Source organism: Staurois parvus, unplaced genomic scaffold (assembly GCF_062004578.1).
Source record: "Staurois parvus isolate SC_StPar_1 unplaced genomic scaffold, SC_StPar_1.0 ptg000365l, whole genome shotgun sequence".
In the NCBI taxonomy this organism is placed as follows: Eukaryota; Metazoa; Chordata; class Amphibia; order Anura; family Ranidae; genus Staurois; species Staurois parvus.
This window is the reverse complement of record NW_028318161.1, coordinates 5,370,701-5,395,222: the sequence shown is the minus strand read 5'-3', so window position 1 is coordinate 5,395,222 and position 24,522 is coordinate 5,370,701. Positions and strand designations below refer to the sequence as shown.

The 24,522-nt window shown below is 44.1% G+C and overlaps 1 protein-coding gene across 3 annotated transcripts in view; it reads left to right on the top strand.

Moving 5' to 3' along the window:
- GARNL3 (GTPase activating Rap/RanGAP domain like 3) overlaps window positions 1-24,522 on the top strand; it is a 312,374-nt gene that overhangs the window by 134,575 nt on the left and 153,277 nt on the right. For all 3 annotated transcript variants that reach the window (XM_089685234.1, XM_089685233.1, XM_089685232.1), the window contains one exon: window positions 21,651-21,720. In XM_089685234.1, the coding sequence (XP_089541360.1) occupies window positions 21,651-21,720 (70 nt within the window). The remainder of the gene's footprint in view (window positions 1-21,650; window positions 21,721-24,522) is intronic.

Genomic DNA, 24,522 nt, shown 5'->3' with positions numbered 1-24,522 from the left:
TAAAGGGATGGAAATGGTCAGCAACAATACTCAGGAACGAGGCGTTTAAACAATGCTCAATCGGTACTAAGGGGCCCAAAGTGTGCCAAGAAAGTATCCCCCACACCATTATACCACCACCTGTCAGGGAAGAAGAATGTCGCAGCTGCACACATGTGCACGTGCTGATGTGCACAGGCGGGCTATTTAAACCCCTGCTACAAACAGAATGATGCCTTCTGGTCTACTACTTCCTGTTTCCTGTATCCTGACTCCTGTAATCCACTTGCTTGACTGACAACGATTGAACTCCACCTGCACTGACCCGGCTCTCCCTTTAACTATCCGCTTTCCTGCTCCTCTGTACCTGATCCGTCCGATCGATCCTTACCCGGCCTGCCTGACTATTCTACACTGCCTGTGATTATACTTGGCTACCAGCTGACGCGGTCGTCCGCATCTCAGCTACACCTCTCTGCTGCACCTGCTCACCTGCATCCTGGTATTCCGGGTCTTCACCTGCCAGCTGTCACCGGAGACCCGTCAGGCACTCGTGCCTCTCCCAGCTCGTTACTTCCTGTCTACCCTATCAGGGGTCCCAAACGGGAGTGGTAAGAGGACGCCCTCTCTCCACATCAGGCTCCACCACCAGGTACGTTACACCACCAGCCTGAATTGTTGATACAAGGCAGGATGGATCCATGCTTTCATGTTGTTTACGCCAGATTAGGATTCTACCATCAGAATATTGCAGCTGAAATCAAGACTCATCAGACAAGGCAACATCTTTCCAATCTTCTATTGTCCAATTTTGGTAGCCTGTGTGAATTGTAGTCTCTGTTTCCTGTTCTTAGCTGACAGGAGTGGCACCCAGTGTGGTCTTCTGCTGCTGTAGCCCATCCGCTTCAAGGTTCAACGTGTTGTGCTTTCCAAGATGGTATTCTGCATACCATGGTTGTAAAAAGTGGTTATTTGAGTTACTGTTGCTTTTCTATCATCTCAAACCAGTCTGCCCGCTCTCCTCTGACCTTTGACATCAACAAGGAATCTTTATCAGCACCACTGCCACTCACTGGATATTTTCTCTTTTTCGGACCATTCTCTGTAAACCTTAGAGATGGTTGTGCATGAAAATCCCAGTAGATCAGCAGTTTTTGAAATACTCAGATCAGCCCGGCTGGCACCAACAGCCATGCCATGTTCAAAGTCTCCTAAATCCCCTTTCTCTCGATTCTGATGCTCGGTTTGAACTTTAGCAACTTGTCTTCACCACGTCTAGATGCCTAAATGCACTGAGTTGCTGCCATGTGATTGACTGATTAGCAATTTGTGTTATCAAGTAGTTGAACAGGTGTGCCTAATATAGAGGCCGGTGCTGCATCTGTCTCCCGCCTGGTCTAAGGGTGAGAACTGAGTGATCAAACACCACTGATCGCTCAGTTCTCCCTGCTGCTCTGAGCAGAGAGGAGTGACTGTCAGTCTACGGTTCTCTTCTCTGCCCCTCCAGAGCTCAATAGAGTGCTGGGTTGTGGAGGGGACGGGAATGGCTGGCTCAGACTCTCAGCGGCTCACTGAGAGGCTGAGCCAGGTGCCAGTCCAGGCTTCTGGGTGGATCCCGACCATATGGTCTGGATCTACCCTCAGCATGGACTGGCTGAGTGACATCAGCCTAAAGCGGACTTTAACTTGCTGTCGACTGAAAATGGGTCTGACAACAAACTGTAGTCCTGTGATCCACAGGAGAAGCACAGCCAAACGAGCTTTGGATGTACTTCTCCTTTTAAGGTAATAACAAGCGCATGAGATGGTGGATCACACAGGGAGAATTAGATTACAGTAAAAGAACAAATGAGGTAATAGAGGGTCTGATGTGGGATTGAAGTATAATAGAGGGACAGAGGAAGGACTGGGGTACAACAGAGGAACACAGGGGGTATTTGAGCACAATAGAGGGACTCAGGGAAATTAGGGTGTGACAAAGGAGTAGAAGGAAATGAGGATATGATAGAAGGACAGAAAGGGGTCGAGGTGAAGTATAATAGTGGGGCAGAGGGGGCCTGGGGTACCATAGAGGGACAGAAGACATAGGGGTTTATTGTAGGGATAGAGACAGATGTCAGATGGCCCAAACGGGCTTCATGTACAATAGAGAGGCAGAGGGGGTCTAAAGTACTTATAGCAGGACTGTCTGACACTAACTGACATTTTATGGGAACCAGTGAAACTAATACTGTAATCAGTGCTAAAAATAAACACTGTCACTGTATGAATGACACTGGAAGAGAAGGAGTTAAACATTTTGGGGCGATCAAAGGGTCAATTGTGTGTTTATGTATTTACTTCATGCCGTGTTTTTTTTTTTTATAATCAATCTTTATTAACATTTTCCAATGACAAGAAGTAAAATAAACAAAACAGTAAGTCAACGTATATATTTTAACCTGGCAAAGAGGTCATAAATACAAATATGACAACAAATGTAAACAGACTACTTGACCATAGTTGCGCATAAACGGAATAATCATAACATTTAGAATTCCAGTAATTCAAACAAAAGAAATAAGAAGAAGAAAAAGGAAAGGAGAGAGAGAGAAGAAGAAAAAAAAACCCATGTGCATATACCGGCACAAATTGCAAGCACTAAACAGAGAAACCACCCAGAAAAGGCTCATGCATCTGGTATTTCAGAGGAGTAAAACATCCATCCTTGCCAAATATCTTGAAATTTCTCCCCCTGACCTCTAACCAGGTGGACCCAACGCTTGGCATCCATTATTTTATCTACTTCCTGTTTCCAATCTGATAGTGTAGGGCAATCAGAACGTTTCCAGAACCTCGGGATCATAGATCTTGCCGCACTCAGAAGATGGGGTATAACACTACGCCTGTAGGCCTTCATAGAAGTTGGGGTAACATTAAAGAGTAAACAGAGAGGGTATAGTTCCAGAGGGCCCAAAGAGACAATTTTTGTATCCATGGAAAAATTGCAGCCCAAAAGGGCGCAATTTTAGGGCAAGTCCACCAGAGGTGGAGAAAGGTACCTTGATGACCACAATCTCTTCAGCAGAGGGGGTTAGCGGTGGGAAAAATTTGGGCCAAGCGGGAATTAAGAATGCGTACCAAGGCCATAGCCTTGTAATACAGGGCCACATAAGGAAGTCCCACCCCACCCTCCAGTTTGTGTCTCCGCAAAATATTGTATGCCAGTCTAGGATGTTTATCATGCCAAATAAAAGTCAAAAACACTCTACGAAGCCGTTTGAAAAAGGATTGGGGTAATGAAATAGGTATAGTGTACAAAAAGTAGAATATCCGTGGCAATATCGTCATTTTCAGAACGTTTATCTGACCAAACCAAGTCAAGGGGGGATTACACGATTGTTGCAAATCATGCGAGATAGAAGTCAATAATTTACCGTAGTTAAGGTCGTATAAAAGCTGAGTGTCATAGGAGATCTGGGTCCCCAGATATAGTAAAGAGTCTGTCCGCCATACACAATAAAAGGCTTGTTGTAGTGACTTGGCTAAAGGGGGCGACATGGATCGGGAAAAGAACCGATTTATTATAGTTAATTTTAATATTGGAGATGATGCTGAATTGTTGAAGGTCTGACATAAGAACTGGTAGAGAAAGGAGGGGTCTCAACAGATAGAAAAGAAGGTCATCCGCATAGGCCGACAACTTATGCTCCGTAGATCCTACATGAATCCCCGCAATGTCTGGGTGGGAACGAACTTTCCACAGAAAAGGTTCCAAAACTAAAGCAGGGACAGGGACAGTGGGCAACCCTGCCGAGTTCTGTTATGTATATCAAAACGGGCAGATAGCACTCCATTCACCTTTACACGGGCACTAGGAAAATTATAAAAGGCCAGGATCCAACCCATCATGCATTCTCCCAAACTGAGGCCCCGCAAAACCTCCGTCATATAGGTCCAGTCCACCCAATCAAACGCCTTCTCAGCATCCATGGACAGCACTACACTAGGTGTTTGATCTGGGCCATGTTGAGCCCAATGCAAGATATGCAAAGCCAGAATAGTGTTGTCTCAGGCCTCACGACCCACTATAAAGCCAGTCTGATCCAGATGGACTAGGCCTGCAACAGGGTCCTGCAAACGTAGAGTGAGGATTTTGGCCAATAGCTTAGTGTCAGAGTTAAGTAAAGAAATGGGCCTTTAATTGGCACAGTATTGAGGGTCCTTTCCAGGCTTAGGCAGAATAGTAATGTGAGCCAGGAGCGCCTCCGGGGGCAAGGAATTGGCCAAAGTAAGGGAGTTAAGGTAAGTACATAAAGGGCCAGCAAGAAGGGAGAAACATTTTTTATAATATTGATCAGAGAGGCCATCCGGTCCCGGGCTTTTACCCAAGGGAAGTGAGGCAACCACCTTCGACAATTCCTCCAACGTGATCGGTCGTTCAAGTTCTTCAACAATCGAAGAAGGTAATGTAGGGAGAGGGGAATCTTTTAGATAATTGTGTATGGAATAGAGCCAGGCTTCAGGGTCCATACTGGGAGGTGTACCAAGGAGATCATATAGAGAAGAATAAAATTGCTGAAACAAATCCGCAATGGAGTGAGAGTCTTCTACACGACCCCCACCAGTCACCAGACTATAAACATGGCGTACTGACTGACGCTTTTTTAGTTGCCGAGCTAGAAGACGGCCACATTTGTTCCCGTGCTCATAGAAACGGTGAGCATAAAATCAAATTTTATCAAGAGCCTTACGGTCCAAACATTGAGAGAGAGAGACACGCATAGTATCTAAAGTTTGGGCATCTGAGGAGTCAAAATATTGTTTATGTTTAGTTTCCAGAGCATGAATCTTATCCAGCATTTCCCCAATTTCCTTCATATTCTCCCTCTTACGCCTAGAACCTTGGGCGATCAGTTCCCCCCTAATCACGGCCTTATGGCCATCCCAGACCGCCTGCATGGATGCGCCACTAGCAGAATTAATCTCAAAATAATATTGTACGGAGCGGGAAATTGCCTCAACAACCATCGGAACATCCAACAAATTCTCATTAAGTCGCCACACCATTTCAGTCCAGTAAGCAGCAGGAGGGCAAATAGAGAGAACTACAGGAGAATGATCAGATATGGTAATGGAGCCAATAGAGGATTGAAGCACATCACGCAAATAAAACTGATCAATGAAGAGAAGATCCAGACGGGAGTAAGAATCATGTGTCTTAGAATAGTAACTATAATCTTTATCCCGAGGATGAATTACCCTCCAGCTGTCCACCAGGTGAAGTTCCCGCAAAAGTGTCTCAGCGCACGAAAAGGAAGTTCTGCCAGAGGACGCATCCAGACAGGGGTTCAGGGAAACATTAAAGTCACCCCCCAGAATAACCATACCCTCTCTAAAATCTCTCAGTTTCTTCAGGGTGAATGACAAAAAGTCAACAGTGCGGACATTTGGAGCATAAAGTGTATCAAAAGTATATGTATGACCATACAAAGAACCCTTCAAAAATATAAAGCGACCTTCAGGGTCAATCAATTGGGATAAAAGGAGGAATGGACAGGATCTGCTGATAGCAATCGAGACCCCCCTGGCCTTGGCCACAGGAGAAACACCATGGTACCACTGATCAAAAATCCCAAGGGGCATATGCGGGGTCGATTTGGCAGTGAAGTGCGTCTCCTGTAAGAAAATCACATTTGGGGACAGATGCCGCAATTCCTGCCAAAGGCGACCCCTCTTCTGGGGGGAACACAACCCACGGACATTATAGGTCAAGACATTCAAAGTGGTCAGTTTACTAGCCATGAGAACAATACTGTATATGGGAAACAGCATATACGAACTGGTAATTATTTAAAAATCTCCATTTAGCCAAATGAAGCACACCGGGTAGATATAAAAAAACAAAAAAAGAGGGACTCCGCCTCTACAGACATAGGGATGGAAGCCAGTAGAAACCATAAAAAAGGAAAAGAAAAAGAAAAAAAAGCATAACACAATCTGTAAAAATGCGGATCGTCTAAAAAGGTGATTCCCGTGGGAAGAAGGAAAAAAAACACTCCCGGGGGGGCCGCCCCAACTGCAAAAACGCAGAGTATAAGTCCTCCACCGGAGGATCGGCCTAAGGTGCAGGACGTGACCTAGGACACAGCAGGGGTTACAAAACAGTATAACCAGCAGCAGAAACAGCAGCATTATAATATTACAGTGTACCTGTGCATAGACAGATACATACACATATTTATATATATACATGCTCATACCTCATACACACGAGCACATGAGCACATATACATCCCCCATTATATTTCGCAGAGGCCACAAAGGCTTTTTGAGAAGACTAAGTGCAAACTTTAGGGTAAATGTGTTCAGCTTATACCACAAAATGAAGAAAAAGAAAAAAGAGCACAGATCTTGAAAGATCAATCAGAACGGGAGGACGTCAGACCCGGACCCCTGCTGCCCATGCGATTCCTCTTGCGGGACCCTGTGAAAGCTTGTTACCAGTGGTCCTGACATCGTGGGAGCGGAATGGAACTGTGCAATCGCCAATCTGGAAAATCAGCTGGAGAAAGATCCAATATGGTGAGGAAATGTGACAGGTCATCTTTGGTATGTAATGTTGCAGTCTTTCCATTTCGGGACGCGGTCAGGCGAAACGGGAAGCCCCAATGGTATGGTACCTGAGCTGCACGTAAGGCATCAAGTAGAGGGCGAACAGCGCACCGCTGCATAAGGGTCCACCTGGATAAGTCCAGGAAGATTGTAATAATATGTGGGGAGGAGCGAGCCGCTTTCATAATCGCCTCTTTCACAGAATATGTAATTTACAAATAACGTCCCGTGGGTTGTCAGCATCGTGAGGGACAGGCAGAAGGGCTCTATGAACCCTATCCAATTCAATTACATCAGGAACAGAGTCCCCCAAAATCTGGCGACACAGGCCCTGAGTAGTAGGAAGGAGATCTGAGGCACAGGTAGCTTCAGGCAATCCGCAAATGTGAAAATTCTGTCTCCTGTTTCTATTTTCTTGATCATCCAGCTGGTCCAGTAAAGTGTTAAACATATCTTCATGATGGAGAATAGTCTCCTGTATAGTAGTAACTGTTTGCAAAACGTCTTAATGAGTGGTCTCCATTGTCTCAACTCTATGTCCCAGTGCCACTGTGTCCTCCCTGAGCCCCTCTATGGCCTGCTTGCATGAGAGTTCCACAGCAGTAATCAACTGCTGTATATCGGCCTTAGTTGGGAGAGCTCTGATATGCTCCCTGATATCCCACTCACCCTCAGTGACACCTAACTCCACCAGAGGGGATGACCCAGCAGCCGATCTGGAGGGGGATGAGGGGTTAGGACACTGTACCTGCGAGGAGAACGATGGTGCAGGGGAGTCGCCACTGTTCGTAAGAGAGGAGCGCAGGGCAGCCTCGTGGTTGGGCGCCATCTTGGGCGCGGACCCAGAGCCGGCCTGGTGCATAGCGAAAAAAGTTTGCAGGCCTCTGTTCCGCAATCTGCCACCTCCGGGTGGGCGGGAGGAGGTGCGGCGTTTATGAGGCATGAGATGGGGGAGGCAAGGGAGCTGGGAGCTGCTGCTGCAATGATAAATCTGTCCCTGGTGGCCGGAGCTCAACATCCGGACATCTTCACACCATGCCGCTCAGGCCACGCCCCCCCACTTCATGCCGTTTTTACTAGGCAATCTGCTAGATTTTATTCCCTGAATAAAATCTAGCAGATCGCTTCTGACAAAACACAGCTCTGCCTTGTTTACATAGGCAGAGCTTTCTTCTGTCAGTCTCCTCGGTGATCAACGGGTGCCAGCGCTCGTCCATTGGCTGGCACCTGTTGATTGGCTTTTGCTTCTGGCCTCCCTATGGTGGAAGTGCAAAATCACATTTATATACGTGATTTTGCACAGAACGTCCGCCCTGTAGCAGTACATCTGCTATAGGGTGGACTTAAAGTGGTTTTTTTGGTAAATGACAGTTCCTTGCTGATTACTTCTGTTTGTAAATAAACGGCTGGGGATTCCCTTCATCTTTACAAGCCCCTTGTCTTAGATTAGGGTCTAGGATAAATGTTAATGGAGGACTCAGTGCAAGGAAAACAAAATAGCATAGGATTCCCCCTAATAATGCATACTAGACCCTTGTCCTTGATAAGGGTTTTATAGATGTCAAGGGAGACCTCAGGCAAAAAAAAGTGAGATGCCCCTCCAAAATCCATACCAGAGCATGCAGCCTGGCAGGCCAGGTAAGGGGGATGACTAGTGTGGGGAGGGTCACCCTTGCAAGGCAGTTCGCCGAGCTTCTGAACAAGCAAAATTCAGTCAGAATGTGGGGAAGACCTTTTGTCATGTGAGATGTGTGTTGTTTCCAGAGTGTCTTCTTAATGCTGGTAAGAGATGTGTGAGCTCCACTATTATATCTTTGCATTTTTCATTAGTCCAGTGTACAGGCTGTACATCACTGTGACTCGCTACTGCCTCCTCCATATGTAGTTTTAAAGCGGAACTAAAGTCAGGAATACTCACCTCTTCCTCTATGGTCCCTGACAGGTGCAAGCATCTTCTGTCCAGCTTCTTCTAGGTGTTGGTCTTTGGCTGTCTTGATTGTCCAGTGTGGGATGATGTCACTGCTGCACATGGGCGGGAATCATTCATCCCACACAAGTGACTCTGTGCCGGACATGTAAATGTAGCTGTGCATGCGCAGCTCCGTGTAATTTTGCAGAGCATTGTGATCAGGAAGGTAAGTGTATTTTATTGTAGAAGAGACATTGCATATCTGTTTGCAACTCTTTTTTTTTTAGCCTTTAGTTCCACTTTAAAACATGTCATGTGTGGGTTAAATTATAGGGATGTCCAATGAACATGTAATGAGGATCCCATTACACATATATTCATAAACTCGGAAATTTTAAATATTGTAATATGTTCTGTATTGCCCAGGAAACCTGCCACTACTCTCTGTCACCAGTCTGCTTAAAGTTTAGTATTATGGGCTCCCTGATACATTTAGTATCTCCGATTTGGGGATACAAAACTTTGTGTTCCCTGCACATTTATGCTCAACAGTGAGTTGTGATTTCTGGATGTCTGAAAGCTTCCAAACAAACTATATCCTTTACTAACTAATACATGTGTTTGCTGTGATCAGCTTCATGCAATTAAATACACTGTATTATAATACAAGGCTTCCTCTGATTAGCTAAGGTAGAAATCGTGATGTCATCCTCCTGCCTCTGTACTTCAGCTAATCAGAGGAAACCTTGTATTCATTTATAAAATACAAAGCTTCCTGTGAATGGCTGATCAGCGTTCAAACTACACGGTGGCAGGGATGTGCAAAATCACATATATACAGTATCTCATAGAAGTGAGTACACCCCTAACTTTTTTGTAAATATGTTATTCTATCTTCTCATGTGACAATACTGAAGAAATGACACTGTGCTACAATGTAAAGTAGTGAATGTACAGCTTGTATAACAGTGTAAATTTGCTGTTGACTCAAAATAACTCAACACACAGCCATTAATGTTTAAACCGCTGGCAACAAAAGTGAGTACACCCCTAAGGAAAATGTCCAAATTGGGCCCAATTAGCCATTTTCCATCCCTGGCGTCATGTGATTGGTTTGTGTTACATGGTCGCAGGTGTGAATGGGGAGCAGGTGTGTTTAATTTGGTGTTATCGTAATTTTATAATTTGGTATTCGTCATAATTTTAGGCCAAAATGTATTCTGCTACATGTCTTTGCTAAAAGAAATCCCAATACATGTAAATTAATTGGTTTACATGACAGTTACAGCGTCTACAAATGGCGTTATATACAGTATCTCACAGAAAAAAGTACACCCCTCACATTTTTGTAAATACTGTATTTTAGTATATCTTTTCATGTGACAACACTGAAGAAATTACACTTTGCTACAATGTAAAGTAGTGAGTATATAGCTTGTATAACAGTGTACATTTGCTGTCCCCTCAAAATAACTCAACACACAGCCATTAATGTCTAAACCACTGGCAACAAAAGTGAGTACACCCCTAAGTGAAAATGTCCAAATTGGGCCCAAAGTTTCATTATTTTGTGTGGCCACCATTATTTTCCAGCACTGCCTTAACCCTCTTGTGCATGGAGTTCACCAGAGCTTCACAGGTTGCCACTGGAGTCCTCTTCCACTCCTCCATGACGACATCACAGAGCTGGTGGATGTTAGACACCTTGCGCTCCTCCAACTTCCATTTGAGGATGCCCCACAGATGCTCAATATGGTTTAGGTCTGGAGACATGCTTGGCCAGTCCATCACCTTTACCCTCAGCTTCTTTAGCAAGGCAGTGGTCGTGTTGGAGGTGTGTTTGGGATTGTTATCATGTTGGAATACTGCCCTGCGGCCCAGTCTCCTAAGGAAGGGGATCATGCTCTGCTTCAGTATGTCACAGTACATGTTGGCATTCATGGTTCCCTTTGATGAACTGTAGCTCCCCAGTGCCGGCAGCACTCATGCAGCCCCACACCATGACATTCCGACCACCATGCTTGACACCACCTGAACCAAATCAGTTTATCTTGGTCTCATCAGACCACAGGACATGGATCCAGTAATCCATGTCCTTAGTCTCCTTGTCTTCAGCAAACTGTTTGCGGGCTTTCTTGTGCATCATCTTTAGAAGAGGCTTCCTTTGGGGATGACAACCATGCAGACCAATTTCATGCAGTGTGCAGTCTGACCACTGACAGGCTGACCCCCCCCCACCCCTTCAACCTCTGCAGCAACGCTGGCAGCACTCATACGTCTATTCCCAAAGACAACCTCTGGATATGACGCTGAGCACGCGCACTCAACTCCTGTGTTCGACCATGGCAAGGCCTGTTCTGAGTGGGACCTGTCCTTTTAAACTGGTGTATGGTCTTGGCCACCATGCTGAAGCTCAGTTTCAGGGTCTTGACAATCTTCTTATAGCCTAGGCCATCCTTATCTAGAGCAACAATTCTTTTTTTCAGATCCTCAAGAGAGTTCTTTGCCATTAGGTGCCATGTTGAACTTCCAGTGACCAGTATGAGAGAGTGAGAGCGATAACACCAAATTTAACACTCCTGCTCGCCATTCACACCTGAGTCCTTGTAACACTAATGAGTCACATGATGCTGGGGAGGGAAAATGGCTAATTGGGCCCAATTTGGACATTTTCACTTAGGGGTGTACTCACTTTTGTTGCCAGCGGTTTAGACATTAATGGCTGTGTGTTGAGTTATTTTGAGGCAACAGCAAATTTACACTGTTATACAAGCTGTACATTCACTACTTTACATTGTAGCAAAGTGTCATTTCTTCAGTGTTGTCACATGAAAATATATACTAAAATACATTATTTACAAAAATGTGAGGGGTGTACTCATTTCTGTGAGATACTGTATATACCGCCATTTGTAGACGCTGTAACTTTCACGAAAACCAATTAATTTACATGTATTGGGATTTTTTATTTTAGCAAAGACATGTAGCAGAATACATTTTGGCCTAAAATTGTGATGAAATCTGATGTTTAAAATTTTTTTACTGGATATGTTTTATATATAAAAAAAATTGGTTTTTTTTCAAAATTGTTCGGTCTTTTTTTTGTTTATAGTGCAAAAAATAAACGCAGATGCGATCAAATACCACAGAAAGAAAGCTCTATTTGTGGGGGGAAAAAAAAGGACAGAAATTTCATTTGGGTGCAGCGTTGCATGACTACACAGTTGTCAGTTAAAATAACGTAGCGCCGTATGGAAAAAAATGGCCTGGTTAGGAATGAGGGTAAATCCTCTGGAGGGCAAGTGATTAAAAATTAAAATAAATGGGAATTTATGCTTTATGCCCTCCTTCCCCTCCTCTTCTATTTTTGGGACTTTTGTGGGGGGGAGAAGCCCCTCCCATTTCCAGTCAGATCACCATGGCAGATCCAGCAAATGTTCTCCTCCCCACCTCCCTGCCCACAACCTTCTGGGACAAGTCCCAGAAGGCTGCGGGACCATTCACAAAGCACAACTTGCTCATGCACAATGGGAAGCCAGCTGTGAAACCAGAAAGAATCACAGCCGGCTTCCCATTGTAAACATGATGACCCCAGGGACCAGGGGCGGAGTGACCGTTTGTAAACTCGGGCACTGCCCGAGGGCCCGGGGTCAGTAGGGGGCCCCATGAGATGCCCCTGGTTCCTTTTTCATAGGCTTTTTTGAGTTTGGGCAAGGACACAGGGACCCCATGATCCCCTATTGCCCGGGGGCCCCATGAGTTGTCAGTCCGCCCCTGCCAGGGACCCAAATACTGGCAAAGAACTGGTTAGGGTGGGGATGGCGCTCTATCCCTGGACAGATGAGTGTCCTTTTTTTTCAAATTCAGCAACTACAGTATTTTTTTTTTTTCAAACAGGGCAAAGAACCAATTTCACATTTAGGAAAAACATATATTTTTGTTACATACATTTGCAAATACATGTAACCCAAACTGCCACATCAAGACATCTTAAATGGTGGTTCCTAACTTTAAACAAGTTTAGCTTCCAAACTGGCAGTTATTTATAACAACGCATAAAAATAGAGGAGGCTTACCTGGAGGCAACCCTCTTCTTAAAGGATACGTTAATATTTTTTTCAAAAAAATATTAAATGCACATCTTTTTGTAGGCAAAAAAATGTTCATTTATAATTTTTGTTATTAGTAGCAATCTCAGACTCCTGCAGACTGTCAGTGTAGGTGTCTGCTCGTACCTCATATGGGAGCTGCTAAGTTAGTAACATGTTATATGTTACACCCTAAATATGCACCCGCGTTCTACTGATCACAGGTGCTAGATCACGGGTGCAATGATTTGCAGGCTCCCAGTATAAAAAATAATAAATGCACATTTTTTTACCTGAAAAAAAATTGCATTTATTCTTTTTTTGAAAAAAGTTGAAGTTATCCTTTAATGTATTTGCAAATGTATGCAGTGAAAACCTCAGTTTGTAATCTAAGGGCTCATTAATGCTGAGCCGCTGTTTCCTGCATCTGCATCTGCCTTGGAGCTGCGCACAAACAACCTATAGAAGTGGTTGCAGGCACAGCAGCTGCACAGACAGTGTGCTTTTGAATCTCTGCCCCCACGCCTGCTGTGTCCACATGTAGGAAGGTGCAATTTGTTTTCTCCACTGTAGATGGCACTCAAACCACCTCACTCCACTACTGGTGGCACCTCAGCCTGGAGAGAAAGTCCAAGAGAAAAATGTATCTGTGGTTTCCTGGGTCAGTGGAGCAGTGTTCCAGTTGGCTACACCTCACCCATGTGACCCTTGGTGGCCATCTTGGGCCAGCACGGTATATTTAAGTTCCTGCCATTGGGTTTTGGCGTGCTTCTGTGGCTAGTGTAGGGATAGAGACCCCGCTTGTTAGGGAAAGTAGCAAGTGGTAGGGAAAGGTTCTTGACAAGGAGGGAAAGATTAGGGACTCACTATCCTGGAAAGGAGCTTCCCTGCAGGCTGTGCTTAACCATCTGAAACAGACACCGTTGGCACCTTTCCTCCTCTGCATCTGACTACATTGAACTGTGTGTTATTTCCCTAGCAGGGCTCTCCCATCAAGAACCAAGTTTTTCCACACTACGCTGAACTTCCCACACACTCCTATAGGCTGCCTGCATACAGCGCCAAGGCGGATGCGGACACAGAAAACTGTGGGTGTTTTCAGCACCCATCTGAATGAGCCATAAAACTGTAAAAGCAGTTTGTCATGATACCATTGAAAGAGAAATGTGGGCAAGGTCATTTTAACATCACAGCCAGAAGGTTTATTCAAAAAAGTGTAACTTATAAAAATACAGTGTCCAAAGTCAATTAACAATCCACATAAAGAGTTGAGCAATACAAAATAAAAGGAGCAGCCAAATGTTTGTTTTGTATGTTTTTGCAGAAGAATCCACATGCAGTGTGGGTTCTCCAGGATGTCTCCGCCCCAAATGATCACAGATTAAGCTGCCCGTACACTGTCTGAATTTGTCCTCCCCTCCAAAATACCTTTCGCTGGGCAGAAACCTGTCTGCTAAACAGTGGCTGCATCCAATAAGATGCAGCCGCTAATCGGTTATTTTCACAGCCAGTTGTTGTCAAAATACAGTGGACGCAGCAGGAGATTCATCCCTATATACTGTATAACATGAGTGGAGAAATCAGTTAGATAGATATGTGTATGGTCAGCTTAAAGTGGTTGCAAACCTCTGACATGTAATATGAATAAAGTATAGCCCTCTACAGTGTGTACTTATTTCAATGCAGAGCACTTAAGCTGGCCATAGATAGTTCGAATCTCAAGCAGTTCAGCAGGGACCGGCCTAGATTCAAACCATTTATGGGCAGGCTGATTTTATCCAATTCGATTGTTGTACAACTTGGGTACAACCAGTCTGAATTTTTCATGCAATTATTTCCAGCGACTGTAGCTGCTAGCAGAAATGCTGTGCAAATTTTGTACTTTCAATGGCTGAAGAGAAGAAAACAGGTATAACATATATAGGAGAATTTGTTTCATGTCAGTGTATCACCTGAGGCCAGTAAATTCACTGGGTATATGTAAAAGTTTACAACCAGGGGCGGACTGACCATTTGAGCACTCGGGCACTCCTGTCCATTTATACCCGGACTGCCATCTGATCTGATCCCCATCCATCTGTTTTAGCGGATCAGATGTAGGTGGTATAAACAGACACGTGTCGCTCCATAGAGGAGAATGGAGGGTCTGTCTGGATAATGGACCCAATTGGACCACTAGTGTGAAAGGGGCCTTTTACTTGTGTGACTGTTGAGTGCGTAGCTGTATTGTACCGTCATTGTCTGAAAGATGGATTGTAAATCTTTGCTAATTTGTGTAAGATTGCATCATTTGGCTGTGCTTTTGTGTTCCCTGGAATTGCAGTATACAGTATGTCTGACAGAGGATGAGACAGCAGGTCTGATTGCATACCAATTAGTAACAGTATGTGGAAGATATGATATCTGCCATAGGCGAGGACAAATCTCATTGCCAGATAGGGATCTGTGTGTATGTTGCATGTATATGTATGTGTGAGCAGTTCAAAAAGTGATTCCAGTTTGCAGGATAGCTACTTGAGGAATCTCAGAAGGGTGTGAGTATCGCCTAACTACCAAACAACCATTAGTGCACACCATATTGTATGTGAGATTTGCATCAGGCTGTGTGCAACCAGCCAACTGGATTTTGGGAGTCCCCCTAGTTGTGGCCAGCAGTAAGAGACTTAGCGAGTGTTTATACTAACCCCAGAAGTAATATTACCTGGTTTTACCTAACCTGTAACTGTTAGTGTTAGCAGTGTGTGGGTCTGTGAAGCCTGTATGCCAGTCTGCTTAACCACTTCAAGACCGGGCCAATTCTGACGTACTCTATATTGCTAAAAGTATTGGGGCACCAGCCTTTACACGCACATGAACTTTAATGGCATCCTAGTCTTAGTCCATAGGGTTCAATATTGAGTTGGCCCACCCTTTGCAACTATAACAGCTTCAACTCTTCTGGGAAGGCTGTCCGCAAGGTTTAGGAGTTTGTCTATGGTAATGTTCCAGAAGTGCATTTGTGAGATCAGCCACTGATGTCGGACGAGAAGGCCTGGCTCGCAGTCTCCACTCTAATTCATCCCAAAGGTGTTCTATTGGATTGAGGTCAAGACTCTGATTCATCACTCCAGAGAACACATCTCCACTGCTGTCTTGCCACTGAATATGACGCTTTGCATTGCACTTGGTTGGATTTAGCTGCTCGGCCATGGAAACCCATTCCATGAAGCTCTCTTTGCACTGTTGTTGAGCTAATCTGAAGGCTGCATGAAGTTTGGAGGTCTTTAGCTATTGACTCTGCAGACAGTTGGCGACTTCTGTGCACTGTGCGCTTTAGTATGTCCTTTTACGTAGCTTACCACTTCGTGGCCAAGTGCCTGTTGTTCCCAGTTGCTTACACTTTGTTATAATACCACTAACAGTTGACCGTGGAATATTTAGTAGGAAGGAAATTTCCAAGATTAACTTATTGCACAGGTGGCAACCTATCACGGTACCACGCTTGCATTCACTGAGAGCGACCCATTCTTTCACAAATGTTTGTAGAAGCAGTGTGCATGCCTAGATGCTTGATTTTATATATCTGTGGCCATGGAGGTGATTGGAACATCTGAATCCAACGATTTGGAGGGGTGTCCCAATACTCTTGACAATATAGTGTATCTTTCATAGATGTAAAAGTCAGCATTTGTTTTTGCTAGAAAATGACTTAGAACCTAAACATTATACATTTTCTGAAAGCACAGGCCCTGGAGGATAAAATGTTGGTTGTTGCAATTTTAAATTGGACCAAAGTAGTACAGGAACCTTTTTAAAAATTGCACCACATGGAGTTGCATTCCTGTGAACAGGCAACATTGAAAACACTGTGATCTCCCTTGTCATGTGATTCTGTGCGACAGAAATCACATCTATTAATTGCACTAGTGTAAACCAGGCCTTAAAGCTGTAGTAAAATCTCTTTAAAAAAAAAAAAGGTCCCCCTGCAGGTTAGTGTTATCTGTAAAGCAGATCCCTTACTGCTGACAGGGCTTCCATCTTCACCCAGTCTTCCTTCCAGACTTGCACTCTCTGGCCATTTGAATGGCTAGGCTGCGATTATGTCACTCCCACATATGTGCATGGGAGACATGATTGTGGCAGTCTGAATGGACAGCACACTCGAATGTGCTGTCCATTCAGAGCGAGTTTGCATGTGCCAGCTGCTGCAAATGTGAATATCTCCTAAATGATTCACTTTTAGAAGATATTCGCTGTACCTGCAGGTAAGCCTTATTGTAGGCTTACCTGTAGGCAGTGGCGTCCCGAGGCAGGTGCAGGGGGTGCGACCGACCATCCTGCGGGGATCGACGGCTTGCTTTACAACTTACCTTTTCCTGGAGCGGGTCCGGTGTCACCCCGTATATTTTGCATGCCGACGATCCCTGCAGGATGGATTGGATCTGTGGATTGGGGAACATAATGTATCAGAGTCCGATCCATTCTGTGGGGATCGTCGGAGGGGGTGTCACCAAGTGTTCTCGCATCGGGTGACACTAACCCTAGGGACGCCCCTGCCTTTAGGTACATGTGATAAAGCAGAGTTTACTACTGCTTTTAAATGATCAGATGGTGACAAGACCCCTTATGCCCACTGCCTGTAATGTGATCTGTGAATTGGGAGGGGGGATAGTGACTGATCAGACTCTCCCCCAATTACAGATTGTGTTACAGGCAGTGTAATCGGTGAAAGAACATTTCTTAATGGAGAAGAGGACAGGAAGAGTGGTGTGTCCCCATCAGATCACCTTTAGTACAATTGAGCCTGGAGGCCCTAAGCTGTTAAACCCCAGAGCGTTGAAAGTTCAAAAGGCTAGGTTTGCACATACATGGCTCAGGGAATGCGTTTCCCGATCCGCAGTCAAAATGCGCTGCTCTTTTAGCAGACATGCAAGGGTGTCATTCATTTCTAATGGGACCCCCACAATGGAAAATGCTGCACATTGTATGGTGCGTGAAACCACATGGTGCTGCAGTATATTGTGGTTCCGTGCTGCCGCATTTTGAAAAGAGAGTTGAAGACTTTTCCCCCGCGTTCCAGCAGGTTCAGCAGCCCATTCAGATGAATGGACTTCTGTGCCCACACAAATGCAGCATGCAGGACCCACGTATGTGTGAGCCTAGCCAAAGAGGGTAGGGCAGCCCTGTAGCAAGATTTCTGCAGAAACCAGCAGTCTGCACATTGATTAAAGCTGTATCCAGGGGCGGACTGACCATTTGGAAACTCGGGCACTGCCTGAGGGCCCGGGGTCAGTAGGGGCCCCATGAGATGCCCCTGGTACCTTTTTCATAGGCTTTTTTGAGTTTGGGCAAGGACACAGGGGCCCCATGATCCCCTATTGCCTGGGGGCCCCATGAGTTGTCAGTCCGCCCCTGACTGTATCATTTTTTTTTAACCAAACTTAAGCTTTTCAAATCTGTAATTTGTGAGTAGTGGCAGATTAGATGTTAGTGTGTGCATGTGCTGCGTTTACAGTTTTTACCTGTGTCTGCATTAGGGTTGCTACCTCCTCCCTTTAAAACCGAACAACATATTAATTACACAGGATCTGAGGCCAATTTTATGCAGATAAAGCACTAGGTGAGTTTAATTGCCACCATAATCAGCCACAGAACATGTATTATCAATATGTGTTTAAAACCAAAGGGATGAGGTGGCAACTCTAGTCTGCATTGGGGATATTGTGACAATTGGCCAGTGTATTGGCTTATTTCTGAGGACTCACAACAGACAGTGTTACCGTGCATATTGATCAGCTTCTCTCATCCCTGTACTCTCTGTACTCCTGTTCAGGACACAGTTTAATTAGGTATTTTATGCTGACATACTGGAATGAGTTGTTGGGGAATTTTTGTACTGTTCAGTGTATTGCCCTACCCACATGCTCCTTCTTTTTGCTAGTTATAAAGTGATCCAAGCCCTGCCATTTTTTTTTTTTGCTGTTTTATATATAATAAAAGATCCAAAAAGATTAGCAAAAGGGGTTCCAAGCCAGGAAAGCAGAATAAGCTTGGTTTATTGCCATATTTGCAGGGGCTAAAAAATATCACTGGCCATTCAGTTTGTGAACATAAAAAGAAAACAATGTTCCTTTCAGGGTTAAAGACTTGGGGTCCAGTCACACCTGTGAATGTACCTTCATTCCGATTAGATGCGGTAAACCCCAACGAGGGTTCCCCCAACTAGCTGCTGGAGGCAACCGTATTGGAAGCAATGGGCTGCATGAGTGATTACATGCGAGTGGCCACGATTATCTGTAGAAGCTGGCAGCCTCCCATTGCTTTCAATGGGGCTACCTCGTCCAGCTAGGGTTATTGCATCTATTACATATTGAATCTAATCTAACAAACTGGTGCATAATAACAGGTGTGAATGCACCCTTACAAGCTGGCCATACACAGGTACAGTGAGGAACAGAAGTATTTGAACACTCTGCGATTTTGCAAGTTCTCCCACTTAGAAATCATGGAGGGGTATGAAATTCACATCGTAGGTGCATTCCCACTCTGAGAGACAGAATTTAAAAAAAAATTCAGGAAATCACATTGTATGATTTGTAAAGAATGTATTTGTCTTGCACTGCTGAACATAAGTATTTGAACACCTGAGAGAATCAGTGTTAATATTTGGTACAGAAGCCTTTGTTTGCAATTACAGAGGTCAAACGTTTCCTGTAGTTCTTGACCAGGTTTGCACACACTGCAACAGGGATTTTGGCCCACTCCTCCACACAGATCTCCTTTAGATCTGTCAGGTTTCGGGGCTGTCTCTGAGCAACATGGAGTTTCAGCTCCCTCCAAAAATGTTCTATTGGATTTAGGTCTGGAGACTGGCTAGGCCACTCCAGAACCTTGATATGCTTCTTACGGAGCCACTTCTTGGTTATCCTGGCTGTGTGCTTTGGGTCGTTGGAAGACCCAGCCACGACCCATCTTCAATGCTCTGACTGAGAGAAGGAGGTTGTTGCTCAAAATCTCACAATAAATGGCCCCATTCATCCTCTCCTTAATACAGTGCAGTCGTCCTGTCCCCTTTGCAGAAAAGCACCCCCAAAGCATGATGTTACCACCCCCATGCTTCACAGTAGGGATGGTGTTCTTGTAATGCAACTCATTCTTCTTTTTCCTCCAAACACGAGTGAAGTTTAGACCAAAAAGTTCTACTTTGGTCTCATCTGACCGCATGACTTTCTCCCATGCCTCCTCTGGATCATCCAGATGGTCATTGGCAAACTTCAGACGGGCCTGGACATGTGATGACTTGAGCAGGGGAACCTTCCATGCAATGCATGATTTGAAACCATGACGGCATAGTGTTCTACCAACAGTGACCTTTGAAACTGTGGTCCCAGCTCTCTTCATGTCATTGACCAGCTCCTCCCTTGTAGTTCTGTGCTGATTTCTCACCTTTCTTATCATCAGTGATACTCCACGAGGTGAGATCTTGCATGGAGCCCCAGTCCGAGGGAGACTGACAGTCATCTTTAGCCTCTTCCATTTTCTAACAATTGCTCCAACAGTTGATCTATTTTCACCAAGCTGCTTTGCAATTGCCCCGTAGCCCTTTCCAGCCTTGTGGAGGTCCACAATTTTGTCTCTGGTGTCTTTTGACAGCTCTGTGGTCTTGCCCATGGTAGTAGTTGGCGTCTGATTGACTGTGGGGTGGACAGTTGTCTTTAAGAAGCTCAAGCAGGTGCTACTAAGTTAGATTAATGAATGGAGTAGAGGTGGACTTTTTAAAGGCACAGTAACAGGTATTTGAGAGCCAGAATTCTTGCTGTTTCTTAGGTGTTCAAATACTTATGTTCAGCAGTGCAAGACAAAGAAATTCTTTAAAAATCATACAATGTGATTTCCTGAATTTTTTTTTTAGGGAATGCACCTACAATGTGAATTTCAGACCCCTCCATGATTTCTAAGTGGGAGAACTTGCAAAATTGCAGGGTGTTCAAATACTTCTGTTCCTCACTGTATCCTCTTTGTTTATTTGTTCTGTTAGAGGGCTAAACAAAATGAAAAAAAAAAACAAACTGACTCCTCCAGTCATAGAAACAAGATGGATGGAGTAATCCCCTCTGCCGGGAAGTGTTGTATTCTGACAGCGGCACTTGAATACAGTGATCAGCAGCCAATCACCAAGGAAAAATTTCCAACATGTCCCTTCGACAGAAATCAATGAAACAATTGACATCTTTTGAGCGGGGATAGCCACACACTGATCAAAAATCATTCATTACCTGCTGAACCAGTCAAATTTCGATCTGTGTGGCCGGCTTTATATAGTTATCTGTGGTTCTTTGGTGTTACAGGGGCAGGGAATATATCATATAAATGAAAGCACCAGGAGAATTGTACATTACAGCATGTGCCTGTAAATATTTTTATTTCATTTTTTGAAGTGAAAAAAATAAAATGTAGTGCAGAGACCCCTAGCAGCAACAGGTTAATATTTTTATTTTCTAACTTGCCTTTAAAAAGTGACAGGTTTGATTGCTGTGGGCTACGCCATCTCTTTCAGGGACAGGCTCTTTGTAATTTATGATGAGGGGTTTCCTTGTTGGTAATGTAAAAATGTATCTGATGACTTTCCCTCTTGGTCTGTGTGGACAGATAGGAGGAACGACTGGGGTGTGGCCGTCGCAAGACTATATATTTTGGGAACATACAAAACCCCTGAATGCTTTCTGCCTTTTTCATGAATTAAAGCCCCTAGTGACCTCCAAGTATGTTTTGTAAGATGTCTGGTCAAGTCAGATGCTATGGAGATAGATTGTTAATGTGAACACCAGAAACGCTAAAAATCCTGATTAATATCCAGTGAATGAATGTTTGCTGAGACTGTCGGGCAAAAGACGCAGCTGCACATGGCTGGGGGGAGGGGGGTGAGGCGCTGCGTTTCTTCTTATTACACACCCCTCCTAACCAGGATGCAGCAACAACCTGCAATGTCTGCGCGAGGCTCCTCTCTTCTCCCGAGCCCCCCACAGTGACAAGAGCCGCTGCTGCAATGTCTGTGCTCCGCACCACTAGATATGTATACTAATGAAGCCTTTCTCTTCCAGCTCCGTCTCTGAAGACCTGGGCTGCCGACGGGGTGAATTCAGTAGAAAACACTACGGCTCGGTGGAGCTGGTGAGTTCCCCAAATGGGAAACGTTCATTTCCATTTACACCAGCAGAAGGAGAGGCTCCTGGGGGTGGGGTGGGATAGGATATACTGTCAGATGCATTCAGCCATGTCCCTGAAATGTGAAATGTCCTGATATACCACAATATTGAAAACTGTTTTGACGTAGGATCATATTATAAAATGTCTTGATATCTGACAAGGTTATAAATTATCTTGATATAGGATAACTGTACACAGTCATGATACAAGATGATAGTATATATTGTTATTTGTGATACTATACCCTGCCCTACTATAAGAGGATAGTATAACCTGTCTTTAAATAGGATGACAATATGCCCTGCCTAATATGAGAAGATAGTATAACCTGTCCTCTTAAGATGTTAGTATATCCTAGAAAATGACCTGTCCTTATGTACAATAGTGGTATATCTTGAAACCTTGTCCTGATAGAAGGTGATAGTATAACATATAGCTTGATGTTACTTGTCCTGATTTAGCATGATAGTATACCGTGTTCAGACATAGGATGTTTGTGTAACCTGTCCTGATATAAGAAGACAGTATGAGCGGATGATAGGATGATGGTACTACCTGTTCTTATAGGATGATGATCTGTGTTAACCTGATAATGGATGATAGTATAACCTGCCCTGCTATAGGATGATTTGATTACCTGTCCTGATAGAAGAAGAAAGTATATCCTGCCCTGACAAAGAATGACAGCATTACCTGCCATGATATATGATGATGGTATATGCTCTCTTGATATACAGAGATAGCATATCCTGATATGATCTAGGAAGATAGTATACCTTGTACTGATATAGGTTTATAGTATAACCTGCTGTGTTATAGGATAAGAAGTTAGTATACATGCCCTTATAAAAAGAGATAGTATGTCCTTATAAATGCTGATCATATATCTTGTGCTAATATAGGATAATGGCATAATCTGCCCTGATAAAGGAGGACAGTATGTGCTGTCATGATAAAGAATGATAGTATATCCTGTCTTAGTATAGGATAATACCATTACCTGCCTGATATAAAAATTTGTATAATTTAGTATAGGAAGATGGTATAACCTGCTCTGACATAGGATGACAGTATATCCTGTCCTGATATAGGAAGATGGTATAACCTGTTCTGATATAAGATGATAACGTAACCTGTCCTGATATAGGATGATAGTATATCCTTTACTGATACTGAATGACAGCATAACTTCTTCTGATAAGAAGTGTACCCCTCCTGACATTGGACGATATTCTGATTGCCTATCCTGTTCTGATAGAGGATGATGATATATCATGTACTTATACAGGATGATGGTATGATGGCATATCTTGTCTTGATGGAGAATGATGATATACCCTGTCCTGGTTAAGGGTTACAGACTATTCTGTCCTCATAAAGGATGATAATATAACCTGTTCTGATAAAGTTTGATAGTATAACCTGTTGTATTCTAACATCTTATTCTTATATGTCTTAATATAATATAACCCAGGGGTGAACTGATAACTCATGGTGCCCCCAGGCAATAGGGGGATCATGGGGCCTCTGTGTCCTTGCCCACACTCAAACCACACCCAAAAAAGCCTATGAAAATAACCAGGGGCATCTCATGGGGCCTCCTACTGACCCCGGGCCCTCGGGCAGTGCCCGAGTTCCCAAATGGTCAGTCCGCCCCTGATATAACCTCCTATGATGTACAGTGATATTATAAACTGTCATGGTACCAGAACTCATCCTTGTTTTACGCTGATATGAACACTCTTGGCTAATTCAAGATGCACAAATGAAATTTCAGCTCTCTGTGTTTTGTCTGGTGGTTATGAAGTCTGGGCTCTTCCAGTCTGAAACAGCTTGGTTTCATCCTTTGTCTTGGGGAAGTAATTTATTTTCTTTCAAAGACTTTTGGGTTATATTACCACCTACAAAAGGATTCAGGCACTGGCAGGAAAACAACGTTGACCCTTTCACTCCCAGCAGGTCTGTTTTTTACTGGGGTTTTGTGGGGATGAATGCCTTTTCTTTGCTGAGAAAATTTTAACCATTTAACTATCCATTTTTCTTTTTATTTCTTGACCTAATCTTTATATACAGCTGTTGAGGCCGCCATGTTCTCAGCAATAGCTGGAGGCCATACCCAGACTCCGCTGGGCTGCACGTTTGCAGGGCATGCCTGGAATGTGACCTTTTGAGCACTGGGCTCTGCATTGTGCCACTTTCCAGACCTTTGTGTTTGTTAGATGCGGAGCATTTTTTTCATCCAAAATCATGGCACAGCCTCCACTGTGACCCTGACACTGAAGACTCATTTATGAGTAGACCATGTCTAGTACGGTATCACACATGCACTTTTTGCTATGTTTGCGCTTTTTAGCATGAGATAGAATCTTACCACCACTGCTTGTAATTGCAAAAGAAAAACAGTTCTACCTTTGTTAGTTCTTGCTGAACCCTAAAGTGATGTGGCTACCTCTAGTCATTTGAACCTCCTCTGCTTTTAGCAGCTGATTTGTAGATACCTGGAATTTTGAGCTAAGTAGTCCATACCACACAGTACAACATATCAGATCCGAATCACAAGGGAAGCAGTGCCACTGTTTCAGGTCCCTCCAGTTCACAATCCACTATAGGTTACAGAGCAGACTTTAGTGCTACCTCTCAAAAGCCAGACAATGACAGCCTGGAACGTTGCCCCTTGATTGAGTCTCTACATTGCTCTGAGTCCACTGGCTGTGGCGTGTGGCATCCCCAAGGCAAGCCAACCACAGATTTCAGGAAAGGAATTTG